At 37.5% G+C, this 21,636-nt stretch overlaps 1 protein-coding gene across 1 annotated transcript in view; it reads right to left on the bottom strand.

Annotated features, from left to right (window-relative positions):
- The window catches only part of GDA (guanine deaminase), a 95,045-nt gene that overhangs the window by 30,080 nt on the left and 43,329 nt on the right, over positions 1 to 21,636 (bottom strand). The window contains exons 2-3 of the mRNA XM_065908151.1: positions 18,238 to 18,326; positions 5,904 to 6,075 (exon numbers count right to left, since the gene is read on the bottom strand). Coding sequence (XP_065764223.1) covers positions 5,904 to 6,075; positions 18,238 to 18,326 — 261 coding nt within the window. The remainder of the gene's footprint in view (positions 1 to 5,903; positions 6,076 to 18,237; positions 18,327 to 21,636) is intronic.

Genomic DNA, 21,636 nt, shown 5'->3' with positions numbered 1-21,636 from the left:
CAGAGGCATTGAACTCAATCTCCATCTGCCAGGAAAGTGCTTGCATCCTAGTGTGAAATAAACTGAATTCACTCAGTTGTGTCCGACTCTTTGCGACCCCATGGACTGTAGCCTACCAGGCTCCTCCATCCTTGGGATTTTCCAGGCAAGAGTACTGGAGTGGGTTGCCATTTCCTTCTCCAGGGGATCTTCCTGACCCAGGGATCAAACCCAGGTCTCCCGCATTGCAGGCAGACGATTTACCGTCTGAGCCACCAGGGAAGCCAGGGCTTAGTGAATATTGCTGAATGAATGCATGAGGAAGCAGACCAAACTAAAACAATCAGAGGTATAAAATGATCTAAAATTAGCATTTTTACATGTATATAACAGGATACAGTATCCTTGAAAGAGGAATGGGCTACTGAGCAGCAAGAGTGAATTAATGACTTGCAAAGTTGGGCTACTGGCATTCTCTAAGAATGTAGCATAAAAGTATATACAGAAATGTCACTGTTTTTCTAAGAAGAGTTACCAAAAGAAAGAGCACATTGGAAGGGAAAATATACTAAGAGCAAGAGAAATGGCGGGGGGTAGGGGGGTGGGGGACGGGTAAAGAGGCAGAGAAATTGAATGAGCACACGTGCATGAGAAAGATTTATTTCCCAAAATGGAAATGATACTATATTAAAGAAATGTGCTGAAAAAAAAGAACAGATCTATAAGTGAAATTTCAGAACATCAAGGATGAAGAAAATCCTGTAGGACAGCAAAGTAACTAGAAAGGAAAGAAAACCAGATTTACATTGGTACATTGGATGGTGGTGAGCAAATCAAGAATTCTCTCTAGAGCTAAATTGCATCATTCAAGAGTCAGAACAAACTTTTGGTAATTCAAGGGTTTGGATTATCACCCACTTTATTAGAAAAGATTACCATCGTCTATATTCTAAGAAAATGAATCCAAAAGAAAGACTGGGGATCCAAATTTAAAACACTTTAAATTTAGATGGTGAAAAAAAAACTGGAACTAAAATCTCACATGATGTAACACAGGACATGGTGAGGGAGGTTCTATCTTGAAGAAGAGAAGAATAAGTTTCTTATCCTATTAAATGGGAGATTATAGACGAAAATGATAGAAGACTTGTAACACTTATAACAACCTAATTTAATAGATATTTTTTCAAAAGTCATTTTGACAGACCAAAAACAGTCTTTTTAAAAGTGTACAGAATAATCATAAAAGTTGACCTTTTGTTAGGTCATAAAATAACAGTGAACTAAGAATGGAGAAGAAAATGGCAACCCACTACAGTATTCTTGCCTGGAGAATCCCACAGACAGAGGAGCTACAGTCCATGGGGTCGCAAGAGTCGGACACGACTTAGCAACTAAACCATCCATCCATCCAATTACCAAGAAAAGTAACCACACAAGTTACATTTACCAGCCCGAATAAAATGAAACTCATATGAAATTTAGAAAGATGGTAACGATAACCCTATATGCAAAAAAGAAAAAGAGACTCAGAAGTACAGAACAGACTTTTGAACTCTGTGGGAGAAGGTGAGGGTGGGATGTTTCGAGAGAACAGCATGTATATTATCTATGGTGAAACAGATCACCAGCCCAGGTGGGATGCATGAGACAAGTGCTCGGGCCTGGTGCACTGGGAGGACCCTGAGGAGTCGGGTGGAGAGGGAGGTGGGAGAGGGGATCGGGATGGGGAATACGTGTAACTCTATGGCTGATTCATGTCAATGTATGACAAAACCCACTGAAATGTTGTGAAGTAATTAGCCTCCAACTAATAAAAAAAAATTTTTTTTAATTAATAAAAAAAAATAAAAGAAAAAAAAAAACCAGAAGTGTATCTGGCATTTTCTAAACTCTCAACACTTTAAACACCTTTCTAAAACAGGCTTGAAGAAGAGCTCAAATGGAAATTTTCAGTTAATTAGCTATGATGACAGTGGAAGTAATACTACCAGACCCCAAGAGCAAGTCCTTTCTCTGAGTCAGGGGAGATAAAGGTTCTCAAATAGAAAGGCTTCTAGATGAGAAACTGCAGTTTCAAACTGGACTGGAACAAATGAGAGAGACTAGAAAGTTCAAGAATCAGCTTAAATTACATTTAAGGAACAGGACAAGGAGAGCCCGCAGAGAAGGCGAGGGGGGAAAGGTCGGGGAGGAAGAGAGGCAAGGAAGAATAGGAGGAGGAACACACAAAGCCACTCATATTGGTACCCACTGAGTTCAGCCAACTGTGAGTGCCTTCTGTATGTAATTTAAAAATTAAGGAACGAATCCAGTTTTAAAATTTTACTGGATAAGCCATTTAAAATGCAGCTACTGTTCTTCTTCACATGTTCTGTGTTTGGCTGTCCCAGGGCCCTGTTCCACCCTGGTTTCTCATAAGTTTTTGAGAGGGCTCTTCCATGAATAATTGATTTTGCATTTTTCCCATTTATAAAGAAATCTAATGGGAATAACATCAACATTGTGGCTGTGTTGCCCAACCTTTCCCCAGCTTTTTTTTTTCCCCCCAGCTTTTAATTCTTTATAAGAATTGTCAGTTCTTGAGACCAACCCTTTTGAGCTCAAAATAGACTGTGAACTTAATATGACCAAATGCTGGAGACAATGTGGAGAGAAGGGAACCCTTCTGCACTGCTGGTGGGAATGTAAATTGGTTCAGCCACTATGGAGAACAGTATGGAGGTTCCTTAAAAAAGTAAAAATAGAGCTACCATATAACCCTGCAATCTCACTCCTGGGCATATATCCAGAGAAAAACATGGCCTGAAAAGATACATGCACCGCAATGTTCACTGCAGCATTGTCTACAATAGCAAGACACGGAAGCAACCTAGATGTCTATCAACAGAGGAATGGATAAAGAAGATGTGGTACATATATACAATGGAATATTACTCAGCTATCTCAAAAAAAAAGAAATAATGCCATTTGCAGCTAGATGGATGACCTAGAGAGTGTCATACTGAGTGACCTAAGTCAGACAGAGAAGGAGAAATAGCATATGACATCCCTTCTATGTGGAATCAAAATGGAAACAATACAAATGATCTTTCTTGCAAGATAGAGACTCAACCAACTTTGAAAACGAACTTACAGTTGCCAGGAAGGGAGGGGATAGTTAAAGAAAGGTCATATACATACTGCTATATTTAAAATTGATAACCAACAAAGACCTATTGTATAGGATGTGGAAGTCTGCTCAATGTTATATGCCAGGCTGGATGGGAGTGGTGTTTGGTGGAGAATGGATACATGTATATGTATGACTGAGTTCCTTCACTGGTCACCTGAAACAACCACAACATTGTTAATCAGCTATACCCCGATACAAAATGTTTTTGGTATCCAAAGAAACATTTAAAAAATAAATTTATTTTTAAAAATATTTATTTTTGTATGTATTTACTTAATTGGCTGTGCTGGATTTTAGTTACATCATTCAAACTCTTAGTTGAGGTACGTGGGATCTTGTTACCTGACCAGGAATCAAACCTGGGCCCCCTGCATTGGTGGCTTGGAGTATTAGCCAGTGGGCCACGAGGGAAATCCCTTATTAAAAAAAAAAGAAAAAAGTTAATATGACCATGAGCTTCAAAGCCACTATCAACAGGCCCCTTATCAGATTATATAATTTCCATAAGCTAAAATAGGGGAATAGAGTGTTCCTGACCTCTTGTCTTTTTACCTGGTACTTTAATGATTTGATACCTCTTTGGAATTAACTGAATTCATCTGCTGAATTTTCAATAACCCCATAGAGTAAACATATTCATTCTATTATCCAGGAGAATGTCTGCAACCAGTTTGTCTTAGTATATTTACAAAGAATCTCATTCTCCAGTCCTTTGACTCATATTAATCTATATAATACACCAATTCCTGAACTTTCCAGTCTTTCTAGTTCATTCCGGTCCAAAGTCCAATTTGAAATTTCAATTTCTCATCCAGTTTGCAATGTTTAAAGGGAACTATTCCAGGACTGACTTACTGGAATTTTTTTCTCAACAATCTCAAGAGATGTTTGCTAACATATACTTTAAATTATTTTCAGATTAAATTATCACTGTGCAAAACTCTGGGGTCTTGATTGCCTATTTATAGATCCAGGACTGTTTCCTGAGGGAGACAATAAAAAAACAAAACAAAAAATGTCTCGGTTCACGGGTACTGCCTCAGCACCCTGGTTTGAATTGCCACAGGCGATCTTCAGCCTAAGGGACAGATTCTAATTAGCAAATCTCAACTTTTAAGGGGATGCCCATTATACTCTCAGCTCATCCAACTCTATCAAGTCTATGGGCCTGGCTCACAATCAGAAACAGAGGATGTGTACACTGAAAATACTTGTTGAGAGTAACACCTATTTCTCCTATTTTGTACTCCCTGACAGCAAATACTTTGATTTCCCTCTCTGGTTCAGTTAAAGCCAAATTTGTGACAGATTCTAACAAATGCATGAACCCCCCATAGTATACATTTTTCTTTGTTTATTTTTTTCTTTGGTGTGATTTCATGACTCATTTTCTTCTCTTGTACATAATGCAATTTTAAGATATCTCTAACCCTTTTTAGAACAATGCAAGGTAAAAATAAATTTTGAGAATAAACAGATTTGGTGTGGTTAAATACGATTCATTAACACAATGCACTAGCAACTTCCTACACAGCTTTAGTCCCTCTCAGTTTTCCTGATGTCGTGTGGATCCATGCTAAATATGTAAAATTCACAATTACACTTGAATTTATAACTAAGCATGGCAAATATATAAATGACAACACTTGCTTTTACTGTTCAAGGCTTGGATGCTGCAAGATGTGGGAAACTGGCAGGAAGGCTAGGTCACTGTATAAGGCTTATTATATTATCATCATCACAACATTACTTTAAGAGAATATCCATCAATGGGTCTAACAAAAATGCAGGAATGTTCAGACTAAGTGTTCTACACGACAAGAGTTAGTGGTTAGATAAGATATTTGCAGCTTTAATTCTCAAATGCAGAAGTTATCTCTGGCTGCTGAATCGATTGGGCATAGGGTTGGAGTAGATAAAGGGAGCTGGTTTTCTTCAGAGCGTGAAAGGAAGGTTATTTCAGGGCCTTTAGTATATGCTGGGTTGGCCAAAAAGGTTGTTAATATTTTTCTGTAAGATGTTATAGAAAGACCCAAACAAGCTTTTTGGCCACCCCACAGTTGGCACACACTGCAGCCACTGTCCTCAGACCAAACTAGCTCCACAGTTCCCTCTAGTGGGCTAATATTCACCACATTCCCGCACGCCCTGCAACAGGGGACCATCCTAGTTTCCTTCCTTTCAAAGCCACCAAAATAATGTGATATCCTTCTAACTAATTTTAATTTTAGATTTCCCTGGATATTTCTTGAAGCAAATACATATGTCAGGCACTATTTTAAGAGCTTAACAAGTACAGACTTGCTTAATTACCATAACAATCCTAAGAAGCAGGTACTGTCATTATCTTTTTTTTTTTCTTTACAGATGGGGAAAGTGAGTCACAGAACTTTCCAAAGGTTACACAGCTATTCCATATGGTACCCAGAACAGCACCGTGGGTTGGGAGGGGTAAAGGAATACACGTACGCATTAAACCCAAATTTAGTAAAAAAAAAAAAAAAAAAAAATAGAGTAATGAGAAGCCAGGGGATTTGAGGATTTAGATTCAGGTGTTTCTTGGCTAGTGACTAGCTGTGTAGGTGAAGTGGTCACACACTCACTGAGCTATGAAAGAACTAAAAACATCTCTATAGTTCATGATGGTCTTAACTGCCTGTTTTTAACAACTTAAATCTGCCCCCAAGAAATGGATGTTTCTATAGATGACTGAATATAATACACCAATACTCATATGCAGGATACTTACAACAACTCTGGTATATACTTCTTCAGCAAAGTCAATGCTCTGGAATTTGTGTTCTGTAGGAAATGTGTACTTGGTCAACCATTCCAAACGTGGGAGGTCCACATTACTCCCGGCAAAGGAGTATTGAGGGGCATGGATGTGTGTGTCGACCAGCCCCGGCATGAAGAACTCACTGGAAATTAAGACAGGGAGAAAAGAATTTAATAACATCTTTAGTCATTTTCCATATCTTTAAATCATGTTTGCTCTAGACAGTGATTTAACTGTTTATCCCACCCAGAGTAGATGCAATGAGGTGAATGTAAATTATATCATATAGAAGTCAGAAAATAAAAATGAAACTCTGCTAGGGGAGACACAGTCCTGAATTGGAATGACTTGGTGTGAAGTTAACCAAAGATGTTGCAAGGAGGAAAAAACACAGCACTGGGCAGAAGCAAACAGTCGTTGCCCAAGAAATGTGTGAAGCTGTGATTTAACCGTAGGATTTTGTTCCTAAAACTAGGGGCTGTAGAACAGAGAGCAAAGATGAAAGAGGAAGTCAAAGCTTCCAGAGCCAGGATGAGGAATTACACACAAGTCACCGAGGATGACTGATGATGAGAGAAAGTATCCACAAGTTTAGTCCCAATGGTCATTTGAACCTTGGTTGACTACCAGAAATCTAGTCCTTCTCCATGTGATGCAGGGGCTACGTTCTGAAATAGAAGTAGCAAGAGAATAACGCTGGTGAGGGATGGGCAATCTGAGAAGATGAGCGTGTCAGTGGGTGAGAGGTGTAAACAGCTAAGTGAAGATACAATTGCAGTGATATGACAACCATTCTCCAGATGCTTCTGATCACTCCCACTGTTGCACCAACCAATATTCCTATTTCTATTAACTCTTATCACAGAAACTCCTTGAAAGGTGTTTTCAGAGACACTACCCTCAGAATTGAGGCCGCCCAATGCTAATAGATACCTAAAGCTTTTCCAAAGAAATCATCCAGTTCACTGGTATCTAGTATCTAATTACATCCAAGCAGATATTTGTTAAAAGACAGGAAGCACCACCGCCACCATCACTGCAAGTAAATAGTAGTTACATTTTTATATACATAAAGAACTTGAACTCAAAATTTGACATAACAAAGAATCCCTCATAGGACCAATTCAAATGTATATAATCTAATGAAAGACAAAGCCACTAGTATCTATAAATGCCTTATTGTTTTTTTTTTTTAATGAAAACTATGTATGGTGGGGATGATGATAAAGATGATGGTGACAGCAGACAATGTTTACTAAAATTGGACATGTACTGGGCACTGGGTACATCATTCTAAATATCTCATTTGTGGAAGGCAGTTTATGATAGGGGTTACATATATACATTCTTGACTAAGACTGCCTGATTTTTTTTGTTTTGTTTCTAACAGACTGCCTGATTTTGAATTTAGGCCCCACCGTAAAATGGAAGTGGTATATTCAACATATTATTTAACCTTTCTGTGACTCAGTTTCCCCATATAAAATGGAGATAGTAGTTTCACAATAGGGCTGTTGTGAGGATTGAGTTAGCATTTGTAAACACAGTGCCTCGGTAATGGAAAGCACCAAAAAAAGTAGTTGTGAAGATGATGTAATACTCACAACAAACACATGAAGTAGTACTGTAATCCCCAGCCACAAAAGAGTAAACCTAAAGCTTGGGAAATTTAAATAGCTGGAAAAAAGTAATCATTCAACTTCAGCTCTGGAGCCTAGATTCAAGCCCAGGCAGTAGCCTCCACAGTCTTGGTCACCACCCTCAGAATTTTTCATTCACTCTGGAAATGAAAAGCGGTGACAATCTACAAGTATGTCAAGAAGGCAGTGTGCAATGAGTCTACAATGTGGGGGCATGCATCGCGGGAGAAGGAAACATAGATTCCTCTCCGGTATTAGTCACTGTGCTCAGCGGACACTTTAGTCCTTGGGGCCGAAGGACTCACCATAAAATGGAATGGCTGTGTGACTTCTTCATGTAGTTGAACTGTTCAATCAAATATTTCCCAAGTATCTATTCTGTTTAAGAAACTCTGCTAAGCATTGAGTCCAAAGAAAAATAGGACATTTTCTTGTCCTTAAAGAGACTATAATTTATTTGAGGAGATTAGGGATGAGTGAAGACATCTGTGTGTGTGTGTGTGTGTGCATTTGTGTGAGTATATAAAAGAGAGGGAGGACAAACATAAAAAGATGGAGACCAAGACAGAGAGATAGAAGGAGCAATTTCACCCCTGGTAATTTACCCAAGTAAATAAATCATATGTTTACAAGAAAGACTGTATAAGACTGTTTATATGGTTTTTATTTATACTAGTCGCAAATTGGGAATAATCTAAATACCACCAGAAAATACATAAACAAACTGGGATATTAGTACAACCAAATACTATTTGGCAATGAAAGAGATTGAACTGCTAATATATACAATATGAGTGAATCTCAAAAACATTATTTTGAATGGAAGAATCCAGACACAAAAGAGTACATATTGAGTTATTACATTTATATAATGTTCAAAAAGTAATCAGTATGACAGAAATCACACAGTAGCTGCTGATGAGGGGCTCGAGAGTGACTGGAAGAGCATAAGGGAACTTTCTAGGATGATAAGAACGTTTTATATCTTGATTGGGGTGTCTGAAAAATATATTTGTCAAAATGTATCAAATTGTATAACTATCTAGGCACTTTATTATATAAAAACGTTTCCTAAAAAAACAGTTACAAAAAGTTTTTAAAGAAAAGGATTTGAATGCTCAGTTTAGTGAATTAATATATATTTGTTACTCTGCAGCTAGGAGGGAGGGAGTCATGAGAATACTTGATCCTCTGTTTTTTATTTTCTTTGGCAGAACTGTGACATATTGAAGCCTGGGTTCAGGAAGATAAATCTGGTGGTGACAGGCATGCATGGGGACACCCTTTCAATCTGTCAAGCATGAGAGCATTTCTGAATAAAGGAAAAGTATAAGTATGTGGGAGAGAACTTGATCTTTTATTAGCTCTAGGTAGTAGAGGAGGGGAAAGATTCAAAGAGAGTAGGCTTTTGAGCATGTGAGGCTGAACATATGACATAAAGTACAGAGAGAAAGTCCACTATGAGGCAGAGGCAATGTCATACTAAACCTACAAAGTATGACCTGCAAGTCTCCAAAAAACGATTGAACACATGGGATAAGAGCTCACAGAGTTATAAATGGGATTCAGATGTGACAGTCTCCCCTGATTAGGTAGCCCTAGAAGTTGGTGGTATAAGAGATTTCTGTAGAAAAAAGAACAAAAGTAAAACTAAGCCTTGAACAGTACCCTCCACTTAAAAGAGTAAGATTGAGGAAGAGAAGGTCATGCTCAGTCTAGGCACAGTCACTGTCAGGAAGACAGAGACCCATGACAGAGAGGTGTCAAGGATGGCAATGAAGGGAAGGACAGTGACCTCTGTCAAAAACTGCAAGAGTCAGTACGCTGAGAGAGCACTCATTTCCATACAGTGATTGGGGAGACACCTGATTTCATGTAGGCAAGTACTTTATTACCTAAGTACTTACCCAGCCCAAATATGTCTTAGTTACTGTCCTAGGTGCTAACGAAAGAGCCATGAATAGGAAAGACAAGTGGAGACAAAAACTATTTGGTAGTGAAGGTTAGAATGGTAATATAGGGGAAGAGTGAAAGTCACTTTTGTTTCCCATTAGGAGAAACCTGAGCATATTATGAAGATAGCAGAGATGGAAGAAGGACATAAGGCAGGGGACAATGTCTTCATAGGCAACAGGGAATGAGGATTTGTCTTATTAAAAGTTTAACTTTCATGCAGAAAGCCTAGCAATCCTTTTTTAGGAAACAAAGTATTATGAAATGCTTATTAATAGAAACATTCACCTAATCAAAGTTAGAGTCCAAGATTAATACAGAAAGCAGTACATGCAGGAATATGGGCTGTCAGGGCTGCATTGAGATAAGCCATCATTGAGCCCAGCTACTCACTTTACAGAAAGAACAAAAGGAAGTTTGAGGATAGCGATCTCATTAGTGACCCAGCCAGGCTTAGAACTCAGTTCTCCACTCAAGACATCACTTGTAGTAACTGTCATTATCAAAAGTCAAACTGGAGGCAAAGCAGAGGGGTTTGGAGGCTGAAGCAGGATAAGATGGAAAAGCTTTCCTTTCTCATCCTATTATACTCTTCCACTTCCTTCTTTTCACTTAATCACTATCCTAATTTCCTTATAAAAACCTCAACTTCCCCCTGATAAAAACCATCAACTTCACATTCTAAATCTGGAGTGCTGGCTAGGCCTGATCAGAACCTGAGGAAAAAGAACAATATGTGCTCCTATGTACATTTATCAGAACACTCACCTATCTTTTAATCAACTGGAAAATGCTAGTAAAAGCCCTACCCTACAATCAAGACACATGACTCTCTATTTAAAAGTCTAAGTTACCCAATCTGTCTGCCCTTACACAGTTTACTACCCTCATCAACATGCCCTGCAAGGGGATATGATGATTTCAAGGGCCTGGGAACCCCAGGCTGTTTGAAAACCACTCTTTCGCTGCACACAAAAAAAAGTGCAAGGGTATGATATAACAACAACATCTTGTACGTATTAAAATTTTTTATATTTGCTCATTGTGGGGTTTTTGCATTAATTTTTATTTTATTTATTTTATTTTTTTTTTATTACTTAGAGGCTAATTACTTCACAACATTTCAGTGGGTTTTGTCATACATTGACATGAATCAGCTATAGAGTTACACGTATTCCCCATCCCGATCCCCCCTCCCACCTCCCTCTCCACCCGACCCTAATTTTTATTTTTTAAAATACTGCAGTACACTATTATTTATCTTGATTACTAAGTTTTTTGCCCTCTCCACCCTTAAATTCCTGTGTTCGAGGTGAATGCCTCACTTGCCTCACCCTAATCCTGGCTCTGCCACATCTGTCTGGTCCATGGTCGCAGTCTGATCCACTCCTATCAAAGCACTGCTGAGTGCTCCAGTTATAATTTTCATTAAAAAAAATCCACACCAGGCTAATTTAATTTTTTTCTTCCCTTGTCACTTTTCTATGTGTAGGACATATAGGTCTCCTGGAATGTGCATTTGTTAGATGGATTTAACTCTAACAGCAGCCTCGTAAAGAGAGAACAAGAGGATATAAAATCCACAGATGCATTCACCTCGATCCACATCCTCCAGACACTCCACCATCCTCTCATTTTCCCAACCTCCATCTCATCCACTCCCAAAGCTTCTTCTGATCCTTCACGATAAAGGCATGCAAGAAGGTGACTTATAAATGTCAATTGTTCCTCAGCGTATATCCTGATGAAAATGCTCCAAGAGGAAGCAGATGGTAACAGCAGAGGTAGAATGATTTCCATGACCACTGATTCATCCACATGCCTATTGGCTGCATACTTCTAAGCCCATGAGAGGCAGCAGGGAGAGAAAAGGAGGTAAGAGATGTGAGTATAAATGTAAAGTGCAACAAAACTTTAGGGCCAGTCCCCCATCTCTCTGGACTGTCACCAGCATCTCTGCCTCAAAACCTTAGGGGGAATACAATTCACAGATGTGCTGCAGTGGATGAGGCGTCTACACCATCTAGGACAATCCTTTGCTAACAGCCCAGGAGACAAGCTCAAAGAGGTGAAGTGCCTGCTTTCCATCTAACAGCTGCAAAGCTGAAGGGTGAGGATTCATGCCAGGTGTACTGATTCCTAATTCAATGTTCTCACTACATTATTCTAAACCCTAAAGTGTTTGTAGACTGAAAACTATTTGGTTGACTTTGGAACTTTTATTGACTTTGGAAACATACTTGGCCTAAACCCAGATATAATCTTTGAATTTAAAAATAGTATTCCCATTTTTTAAAATTTATTTATTTTAATTGGAGGCTAATTACTTTACAATACTGTAGTGGTTTTTGCCATACATTCACATGAATCAGAATGGGTGTACATATGTTCTCCATCCTGAACCCCCCTCCCACATCCCTCCCCATCCCGTCTCTCAGTCATCCCAGTGCACCAGCCCTAAGCACCCTGTCTCATGCATCAAACCTGGACTGGTGATCTATTTCACATACGGTACTATATATGTTACAATGCCAGTCTCTCAAATCATCCCACCCTTGCCTTCTCCCACAGAGACCAAAAGCCTGTTCTTTACATCTGTGTCTCTCTTGCTGTCTCGCATATAGGGTCATTGTTACCATCTTTCTAAATTCCACATATATGCATTAGTATGCCGTATTGGTGTTTTTCTTTCTCACTTACTTTGCTCTGTAGAATAGGCTCCAGTTTCATCCACCTCACTAGAACTGATTCAAATGCATTCTTTTTAATAGCTGAGTAATATTCCATTGTGTATATGTACCACAGCTTTCTTATCCATTCATCTGCCTATGGAAACCTAGGTTACTTCCATGTCCTAGCTATTGTAAACAGTGCTGCATTGAACATTGGGGTACACGTGTCTCTTTCAATTCTGGTTTCCTTGGGATGTATGCCCAGCAGTGGGATTGCTGGGTCATATGGCAGTTCTATTTCCAGTTTTTTAAGTAATTTCCACACTGCTCTCCATAGCGGCTGTACTAGTTTGCATTCGCACCAACAGTGTAAGAGGGTTCCCTTTTCTCCACACCCTCTCCAGCATTTATTGTTTGTAGACTTTTTGATAGCAGCCATTCTAACTGGCGTGACATGTATCTCATTGGGTTTTGATTTGCATTTCTCTGATAATGAGTAATGTTGAGCATCTATTCATGTGTTTGTTAGCCATCTGTATGTCTTCTTTGCAAAAACATCTGCTTAGTTCTTTGGCCCATTTTTTTGATTGGGTCTTTTATTTTTCTGGAATTGAGCTGCATGAGCTGCTTGTATATTTTTGAGATTAATTCTTTGTCAGTTGCTTCATTTGCTATTATTTTCTCCCATTCTGAAGGCTCTCTTTTCATCTTGCTTATACTTTCCTTCATTTGATTATTTTTGCTTTTATTTCCAATATTCTGGGAGGTGGGTCATAGAGAATCCTGCTGTGATTTATGTCAGAGAGTGTTTTGACTGTGTTTTCGAATAGGAGTTTTATAGTTTCTGGTCTTACATTTAGATCTTTAATCCATTTTGAGTTTAGTTTTGTGTATGGCATAAGAAAATGTTCAAGATTCACTCTTTTACAAGTGGTTGACCAGTTTTCCCAGCACCACTTGTTAAAGAGATTGTCTTTTCTCCATTGTATATTCTTGTCTCCTTTGTCAAAGACAAGGTGTCCATAGGTGCGTGGATTTATCTCTGGGCTTTCTATTCTGTTCCATTGATCTATATTTCTGTCTTTGTGCCAGTACCATACTGTCTTGATGACTGTAGCTTTGTAGTATAGTCTGAAGTCAGGCAGATTGATTCCTCCAGTTCCATTCTTCTTTCTCCAGATTGCTTTGGCTATTTGAGGTTTTTTGTATTTCCATACAAATTGTGAAATTATTTGTTCTAGTTCTCTGAAAAATGCCATTGGTAGCTTGATAGGGATTGCATTGAATCTACAGATTGCTTTGGGTAGTATGCTCATTTTCACCAAATTGATTCTTCTAATCCATGAATATGGTATAATTCTCCATCTATTTGTGTCCTCTTTGATTTCTTTCATGAGTGTGTTATAGTTTTCTATATATAGGTCTTTTTTTCTTGAGGTATATTTATTCCTAAGTGTTTTATTCTTTTTGTTGCAATGGTGAATGGGATTGTCTCCTTAATTCCTCTGTTTTCTCAGTGTATAGGAATGCAAGGGATTTCTGTGTGTTAATTTTATATCCTGAAACTTTACTATATTCATTGATTAGCTCTAGTAATTTTCTGGTGGAATCTTTAGGGTTTTCTATATAGAGGATCATGTCATCTGCAAACAGTGAGAGTTTTACTTCTTTTCCAATCTGGATTCCTTTTATTTCTTTTTCTGCTCTGATTGCTGTGGTCAAAACTTCCAAAACTATATTGAATAGTAGTGGTGAGAGTGGGCACCCTTGTCGTATTCCTGACTTTAGGGGAAATGCTTTCAACTTTTCACCATTGAGGATAATGTTTGCTGTGGGTTTATCATATATGGCTTTTATTATGTTGAGGTATGTTCCTTCTTTGCCTGCTTTCTGGAGGGTTTTTATCATAAATGGATGTTGAATTTTGTCAAAGGCTTTCTCTGCATCATTACATTGATTGAATTGCAAATATTGAAAAACCCTTGCATCCCCAGATAAAGCCCACTTGGTCATGATGTATGATGTTTTTAATATGTTGTTGGATTCTTTTGCTAGAATTTTGTTAAGGATTTTTGCATCTATGTTCATCAGTGATATTGGCCTGTAGTTTTCTTTTTTGTGGCATCTTTGTCTGGTTTTGGTATTAGAGTGATGGTGGCCTCACAGAATGAGTTTGGAAGCCTACCTTCCTCTGCAATTTTCTGGAAGAGTTTGAGTAGGACAGGTGTTAGCTCCTCTCTAAATTTTTGGTAGAATTCAGCTGTGAAGCCATCTGGTCCTGGGCTTTTGTTTGTTGGAAGACTTCTGATGACAGTTTTGATTTCTGTGCTTGTGATGGGTCTGTTAAGATTTTCTATTTCTTCCTGGTTCAGTTTTGGAAAGTTATAGATTTCTAAGAATTTGTCCATTTCTTCCAAATTGTCCATTTTATTGGCATATAGTTGCTGATAGTAGTCTCTTATGATCCTTTGTATTTCTGTGTTGTCTGTTGTGATTTCTACATTTTCATTTCTAATTTTGTTGATTTGATTCTTCTTCCTTTTTTTCCTGATGAGTCTGGCTAATGGTTTGTCTATTTTATTTTTCTTATCAAAGAACCAGCTTTCAGCTTTCTTGATTTTGGCTCTGGCCCCTTTTGTTTCTTTTTCATTTATTTCTGCCCCAATTTTGTATGATTTCTTTCCTTCTACTAACCCTGGAGCTCTTCATCTCTTCTTTTTCTAGTTGCTTCAGGTGTAGAGTTAGGTTATTTATTTGATTTTTCACTTGTTTCTTGAGGTAAGCTTGTATTGCTATGAACCTTCCCCTTAGCACTACTTTTACTGAATCCCATAGGTTTTGGGTTGTTGTGTTTTCATTTTCATTCATTTCTATGCATATTTTGATTTCTTTTTTGATTTCTTCTGTGATTTGTTGGTTATTCAGAAGCATGTTGTTTAGCCTCCATATGTTTGTATTTTTAATAGTTTTTTTTCCTGTAGTTAACATCTAATTGTACTGTATTGTGATCAGAAAAGAAGCTTGAAATGATTTCAATTTTTTTGAATTCACCAAAGCTAGATTTATGGCCCAGGATGTGATCTATACTGGAGAAGGTTCCATGTGCACTTGAGAAAAATGTGAAATTCATTGTTTGGGGGTGAAATGTCCTATAGATATCAATTAGGTCTAACTGGTCCATTGTATCATTTAAAGTTTGTGTTTCCTTGTTAATTTTCTGTTTTGTTGATCTAGGTGTGAGTGGGATATTAAAGTCTCCTACTATTATTGTGTTACTGTTAATTTCCCCTTTCATACTTGTGATCAATTGTCTTACATATTGCAGTGCTCCTATGTTGGGTGCATATATATTTATAATTGTTATGTCTTCTTCTTGGATTGATCCTTTGATCATTATGTAGTGTCCTTCTTTGTTCTTTTAATGGCCTTTATTTCAAAGTCTATTTTATCTGATATGAGTATTGCTACTCCTACTTTCTTTTGGTCTCCATTTACATGAAATATCTTTTTCCAGCCCTTCACTTTCAGTCTGTGTGTGTCCTTTGTTTCGAGGTAGGTCTCTTGTAGACAGCGTATATAGGGGTCTTGTTTTTGTATCCATTCAGTCAGTCTTTGTCTTTTGGTTGGGGCATTCAACCCATTTACATTTAAAGTAATTATTGATAGGTATGATCCCATTGCCATTTACTTTGTTGTTTTGGGTTCGAGTTTATAAACCTTTTCTGTGTTTCTTGTCTAGAGAAGATCCTTTAGCATCTGTTGAAGAGCTAGTTTGGTGATGCTGAATTCTCTCAGCTTTTGCTTGTCTGTAAAGCTTTTGATTTCTCCTTCATATTTGAATGAGATCCTTGCTGGGTACAGTAATCTGGGTTGTAGGTTTTTCTCTTTCATCACTTTAAGTATGTCCTGCCATTCCCTTCTGGCCTGAAGAGTTTCTATTGAAAGATCAGCTGTTATCCTTATGGGAATCCCCTTGTGTGTTATTTGTTCTTTTTCCCTTGTTGCTTTTAATATTTGCTCTTTGTGTTTGATCTTTGTTGATTTGATTACTATGTGTCTTGGGGTGTTTTGCCTTAGGTTTATCCTTTTTGGGACTCTCTGGGTTTCTTGGACTTGGGTGGCTATTTCCTTCCCCATTTTAGAGAAGTTTTCAACTATGATCTCCTCAAGTATTTTCTCATGGCCTTTCTTTTTGTCTTCTTCTTCTGGGACTCCTATGATTCGAATGTTGGGGCGTTTCACATTGTCCCGGAGGTCCCTAAGGTTGTCCTCATTTCTTTTAGTTCTTTTTTCTTTTTTCCTCTCTGCTTCACTTCTTTCTACCATTCTACCTTCTACCTCACTAATCCTATCTTCTGCCTCTGTTATTCTACTGTTGGTTCCCTCCAGAGTGTTTTTGATCTCATTTATTGCATTATTCATTATATATTGACTCTTTTTTTATTTCTTCTAGGTCCTTGTTAAACATTTCTTTCATCTTCTCAATCCTTGTCTCCAGGCTATTTATCTGTAACTCCATTTTGTTTTCAAGATTTTGGATCATTTTTACTATCATAATTCTGAATTCTTTTTCAGGTAGACTCCCTATTTCCTCCTCTTTTTTGGTTTGGTTGCCATTTATCATGTTCCGTTACCTGCTCAATACTTCTCTGCCTTTTCATCTTGTTTAGATTGCTGTGTTTGGGGTGGTCTTTCTGTATGCTGGAAGTTTGTGATTCCTCTTTATTGTGATGGTTCCTCCCTGTGGGTGGGTTTGGACGATTGGCTTATCAAGGTTTCCTGGTTTTGGTATATGCCCATTTCTATAAGATAAATCACCCAGTCTATAAAGAGGGTGGGCCAATCACAGGAAACACATTTGGTACAAATGGTTTTGTTGTTCAGTTGCTAAGTTGTATCTGACACTTTGCGACCCCCATGGACTGTAGCTCTCCAGGCTCTCCTATCCATGGGGTTCTCAGGAAAGAATACTGGAGTGTGTTACCATTTCCTTCTCCAGGGGATCTTCCCAGATCAGGGATCTAACCCATGCCTCCTGCATTGGCAGGTGGATCCTTTACCCTGAGCCACCTGGGAAGCCCTGTACCTCTAAAGTAGTTGAAACATAAAATCATAGCTTAAGTGATCTTTTGGAGATAGGTCTATATAGTCAAAGCTATGGTTTTTCCTGTATGGATGTATGGATGTGAGAATTGGACTATAAAGAAGGCTGAGTGCCAAAGAATTGATGCTTTTAAGCTGTGGTGCTGGAGAAGACTCTTGAGAGTCTCTTGCATTGCAATGAGATCAAACCAGTCAATCCTAAAGGAAATCAACCCTAAATATACATTGGAAGGACTGATGCTGAAGCTGAAGCTCCAATAATTTGGCCACCTGATGTGAAGCACTGACTCATTGGAAAAGATGCTAATGCTCAGAAAGACTGAAGGCAGGAGGAGAAGGGGATGACAGAGGATGAGATGGTTGGATGCCACCACCAACTCAGTGGAGATGAGTTAGAGCAAACTCTGAGAGATGGTGAGGAACCAGAAGGCCTGGTGTGCTACAGTCCAAGGGATCACAAAGAGTTAGACATTACTGAGAGTTTGAGTAACAACTTCCTTATAAATGCTGTCAGAGTTTTTCCTCCCTAAACCTCCTCTCACCTCCCACTAGTTTATCTCTATCATGCTCCCTAATTACTTCCTTTACAGAAGGCATCACTGTCATGCTTACCTATCTGTGCACATATTTATGCTCTCTCTTCGCCATGGGCCATAAACCCAGTAAGGACCAATACTCTGCATATCATTTTCACCTCCAGATCCTATTCTTGCACGTAATAAATACAATAAATATTTGCTGAAAAAGTAAATGAATGATGGCAGCCTCTAGTTCTCAAAGTTTCCGTCTTTCAGCTCCATGTTCTCTAATTACCTTCTCTTCCCCAGTTCATACTTAAAAAAAGAGAAAGACATCTCTGTCTCTCAAGACAGGTTCTTAGCATTTGAGACTAGTTAATAGCATCAAGTAAAAGGGAAGACGTTAACTCTGACTTACTGGTGGCTCAGTTCTCTTATTTCACACGGCTTGAAGCACCATTCTTTGGCCAGCTTTTCTTGTTGGGATGCTTCTTCCAAAAACACTATCTTTAAAAGAAAGAAAGAAAGAAAAGAATCATAAATGAATGAACCATAGCCATTTGTTATTAAATATCTAAATTTTTCAAGGGACTATACCATAGCTAAACTAATTTTAAAGGGTATTTGACACCAAATGGGATACAGATTAGGGGTAAAGACAGAGATTTGTCTTTGCTTGTCCAAAGAAATAAACTGCGTGAAATTTCTCCTTTTCTGCCATTCTATCGATATAAGACTTCAAAAATTCTAATTTGAAGATACAGGGTATTAAAAATGGATAATTGATGTCTATTTCCACCCCCCCACCCCGAAATGATTAAGGGAAACAATTGTTTACAGAAAGCACCTCAGTGGTGATGAATGAGAGATTTTTGTTAGGCTATTATAGGGAACCCAAGCCCAGAGCACAACAGGAGTGCACTGTAGGGCAGTTTATTAACACTGAATATAACTGCATGTGATAACTGCCTGACAACGGAGTCTTAGCATGAACTATGTTGATGTTCTGATGCTAGACATCCATTGTAAAGAGGTCTGCCATATTTTCTGCCATATTTTCTAGTATTATGCATGAAACACTAACAGAATGATCTCTCACATGGGGCTTATGAGTCCATGTGCAATAGGTGAGAAACCTTGGATGGGTCTCAGTCCCTCTTGGTCTGGTTTTCCCATCTGCAAACTGAGGCTAACATCAGTACATACTTCATAAAGTGACTGTGAATATCAAATATTCTTAATTTTAATTAAGAAGTTAGCACATCCCTGGAACATGTTAAATGCTAAATACATTATTTTCTACTGCTTATTCTTTTTAAGTAGAGTATGATTGCTTTCTCTACAAAAGTGGATTGTAAAGCAAGAAAGGACAAGGAAAAATGAAATATATGTGAACAAAATAAACTGTTGTATGCAATAAACATTATTTTGAAATATTTTCACATTAGTGAAAATGTTTCATAGAACATGCAATATTGAAAATACTTATTAAAAATTTATCTAATCAATTAGAAGCAAGACAATATTGTGCAGGAAAGTTTATGGAATAAGAAATAAAATAGGGGGGCTTCCCGGGTGGCTCAGAGGTTAAAGCGTGTATGACAAAACCCACTGAAAAAAAAAAAATAAATAAATAAAATCCAAAAAAAAAAAAAGAAATAAAATAAATACTGACTTCTCTGTTCTTAGATGATATCTTTTTATAAAAAATAGGGATTTTTATCAGAAGAGAAAATGAAAAATGTAATTCCTACAAATAAGAAAAAGTAAATTGATTCCAAAGATATTTTTCAATCAATAAATCAAAGCAGATATAAAGTTAATTAAAAATCACAAAAACAGAAATTATTATATCCCAGAGCTGATCTACCATTTACCATTACCAAAAAAAAAGGGAGGGAGGGAGCAAGAAAATATTTGTAAAGTACTACATTCATACATTTGAAACAAATACTTTTCAGGAAAATAAAAATGATCAAAATTTATTCTGGAGATATAGGAGAACTGAATGAACCAGTAATTCTGTGAGAAACTAAGGAAGTTTTACTAACCGTTTAGGAAAGCTCATGGTTCAGAACCATGCTGTCTAATAGAAATAAAATGCCTGTCACAAATGCAAGCCACATTTATAATTTTAAGTTTTCTAATACCTACACTAAAAGCATAAAAGTATAAAACAGTAAAATTAATTTTAATGACATGTTTTATTTATCAATATAGGTGGCCATGGTAAAAGATTATCATGTCAACAAAAAATCAACATAAAAGGTTTTAATTTTACTTTTTTTCGTATTTAGTCTTTAAAATCCAAGATATGTTTTATATTTAAAATATATTTCAATCTGGTTGATAAATTTTCATTAGAAATACTTCATCTGTATATTTTGACTTTACATAATCTACAAAACATAGACTCATAACCAGGTTGTCCTTAAAAGTCTGCAACACTGAAGATAAGTATCAATTTTTAATGAGAAATTAAATTTAAAATAAAGATAAAATTTAAAAGTTCAGTTCCTCAGTATTATTAACCACATTCCAGGTGCTTATTATACCATATTAGATAGCACACATTCAGAGAATTTTATGACAAAGTTCTTCGCAGCTTACAAAGAACAGATAATGTCTGTGCTAAGAGTCCCAGAGCATGGAAAACAATGGACACCTCTTTATTTCTACAAATCTACCACAATCCTCATACTAAAACCTGACAATACACACACATATACATAAAAACAGATACACAGAGAATGAAAATTATTATAACCCAATGCCTCTGTAATATAATTATTAAATAAATAATAATACAGATGCAAGGGGCTTCCCTGGTGGAGAATTCACAACAGAAGAACTATACAAAAAAGGTCTTGATGATCCAGATAACCATGATGGTGTGGTCACTCAGCTAGAGTCAGACATCCTGGAGTGTGAAGTCAAGTAGGCTATAGGAAGCATTACTATAGACAAAGCTAGGGCAGGTGATAGCATTCCAGCTGGGCTATTTAAAAATTTAAAAACTGATATTGTTGTAGTGCTACACTCAGTATGTCAGCAAATTTGGAAAACTCAGCAGTGGCCACAGGACTGGAAAAGGTCAGTTTTCATTCTAATTCAAAGGAGGGCAATGCCAAAGAAGGTTCAAACTACCACATAATTGTGTTCATTTCATATGCTAGCAAGGTAGTGCTCAAAATCTTTCAAGCTAGGCTTCAGCAGTACTTGAATCAAAAACTTCCAGATGTATAAGCTGGATTTAGAAAAGGCAAAGGAACTAGAGATCAAATTGCCAAAAGTCATTAGATCATAGAGAAAGCTAGAGAATTCTAGAAAAGCATCTACTTCTGCTTCATTGACTATGCAAAGGCCTCTGACTGTATGCATCACAACAAACTGGAAATTTCTTAAAGAGTTCGAAATATGAGACCACTTTACCTGTCTCCTGAGAAACCTGTATGCAGTTCAAGAAGTAACAGTTAGAACTGGATATGGAACAATGGACAGATTCCAAACTGGGAAAGAAGTACATCAAGGTTGTATATTGTCACCCTGCTTATTTTTCTATGTAGAGTACATCAGGCAAAGTGTTCAGCTGGATGACTTACAAACTGGAATCAAGATTACGGGGAGAAATATCAACAACCTCAAATACGCAGATGATACCACTCCAATGGCAGAAAGCAAAGAGAAACTGAAGAGCCTTTTAATGAAGGTGAAAGAGTAGAGTAATAAAAGAGCTGGTTTAAAACTCAACATTAAAAAAACTAAGATTGAGGTATCTGGTCCCATTACTTCATGGCAAATAGAAAGGGGAAGTAGG

This window comes from Muntiacus reevesi, chromosome 17, assembly GCF_963930625.1.
Source record: "Muntiacus reevesi chromosome 17, mMunRee1.1, whole genome shotgun sequence".
Lineage (NCBI taxonomy): Eukaryota > Metazoa > Chordata > Mammalia > Artiodactyla > Cervidae > Muntiacus > Muntiacus reevesi.
The sequence above is the reverse complement of the archived record's forward strand: the minus strand, read 5'-3'. Positions and strand labels throughout refer to the sequence as shown.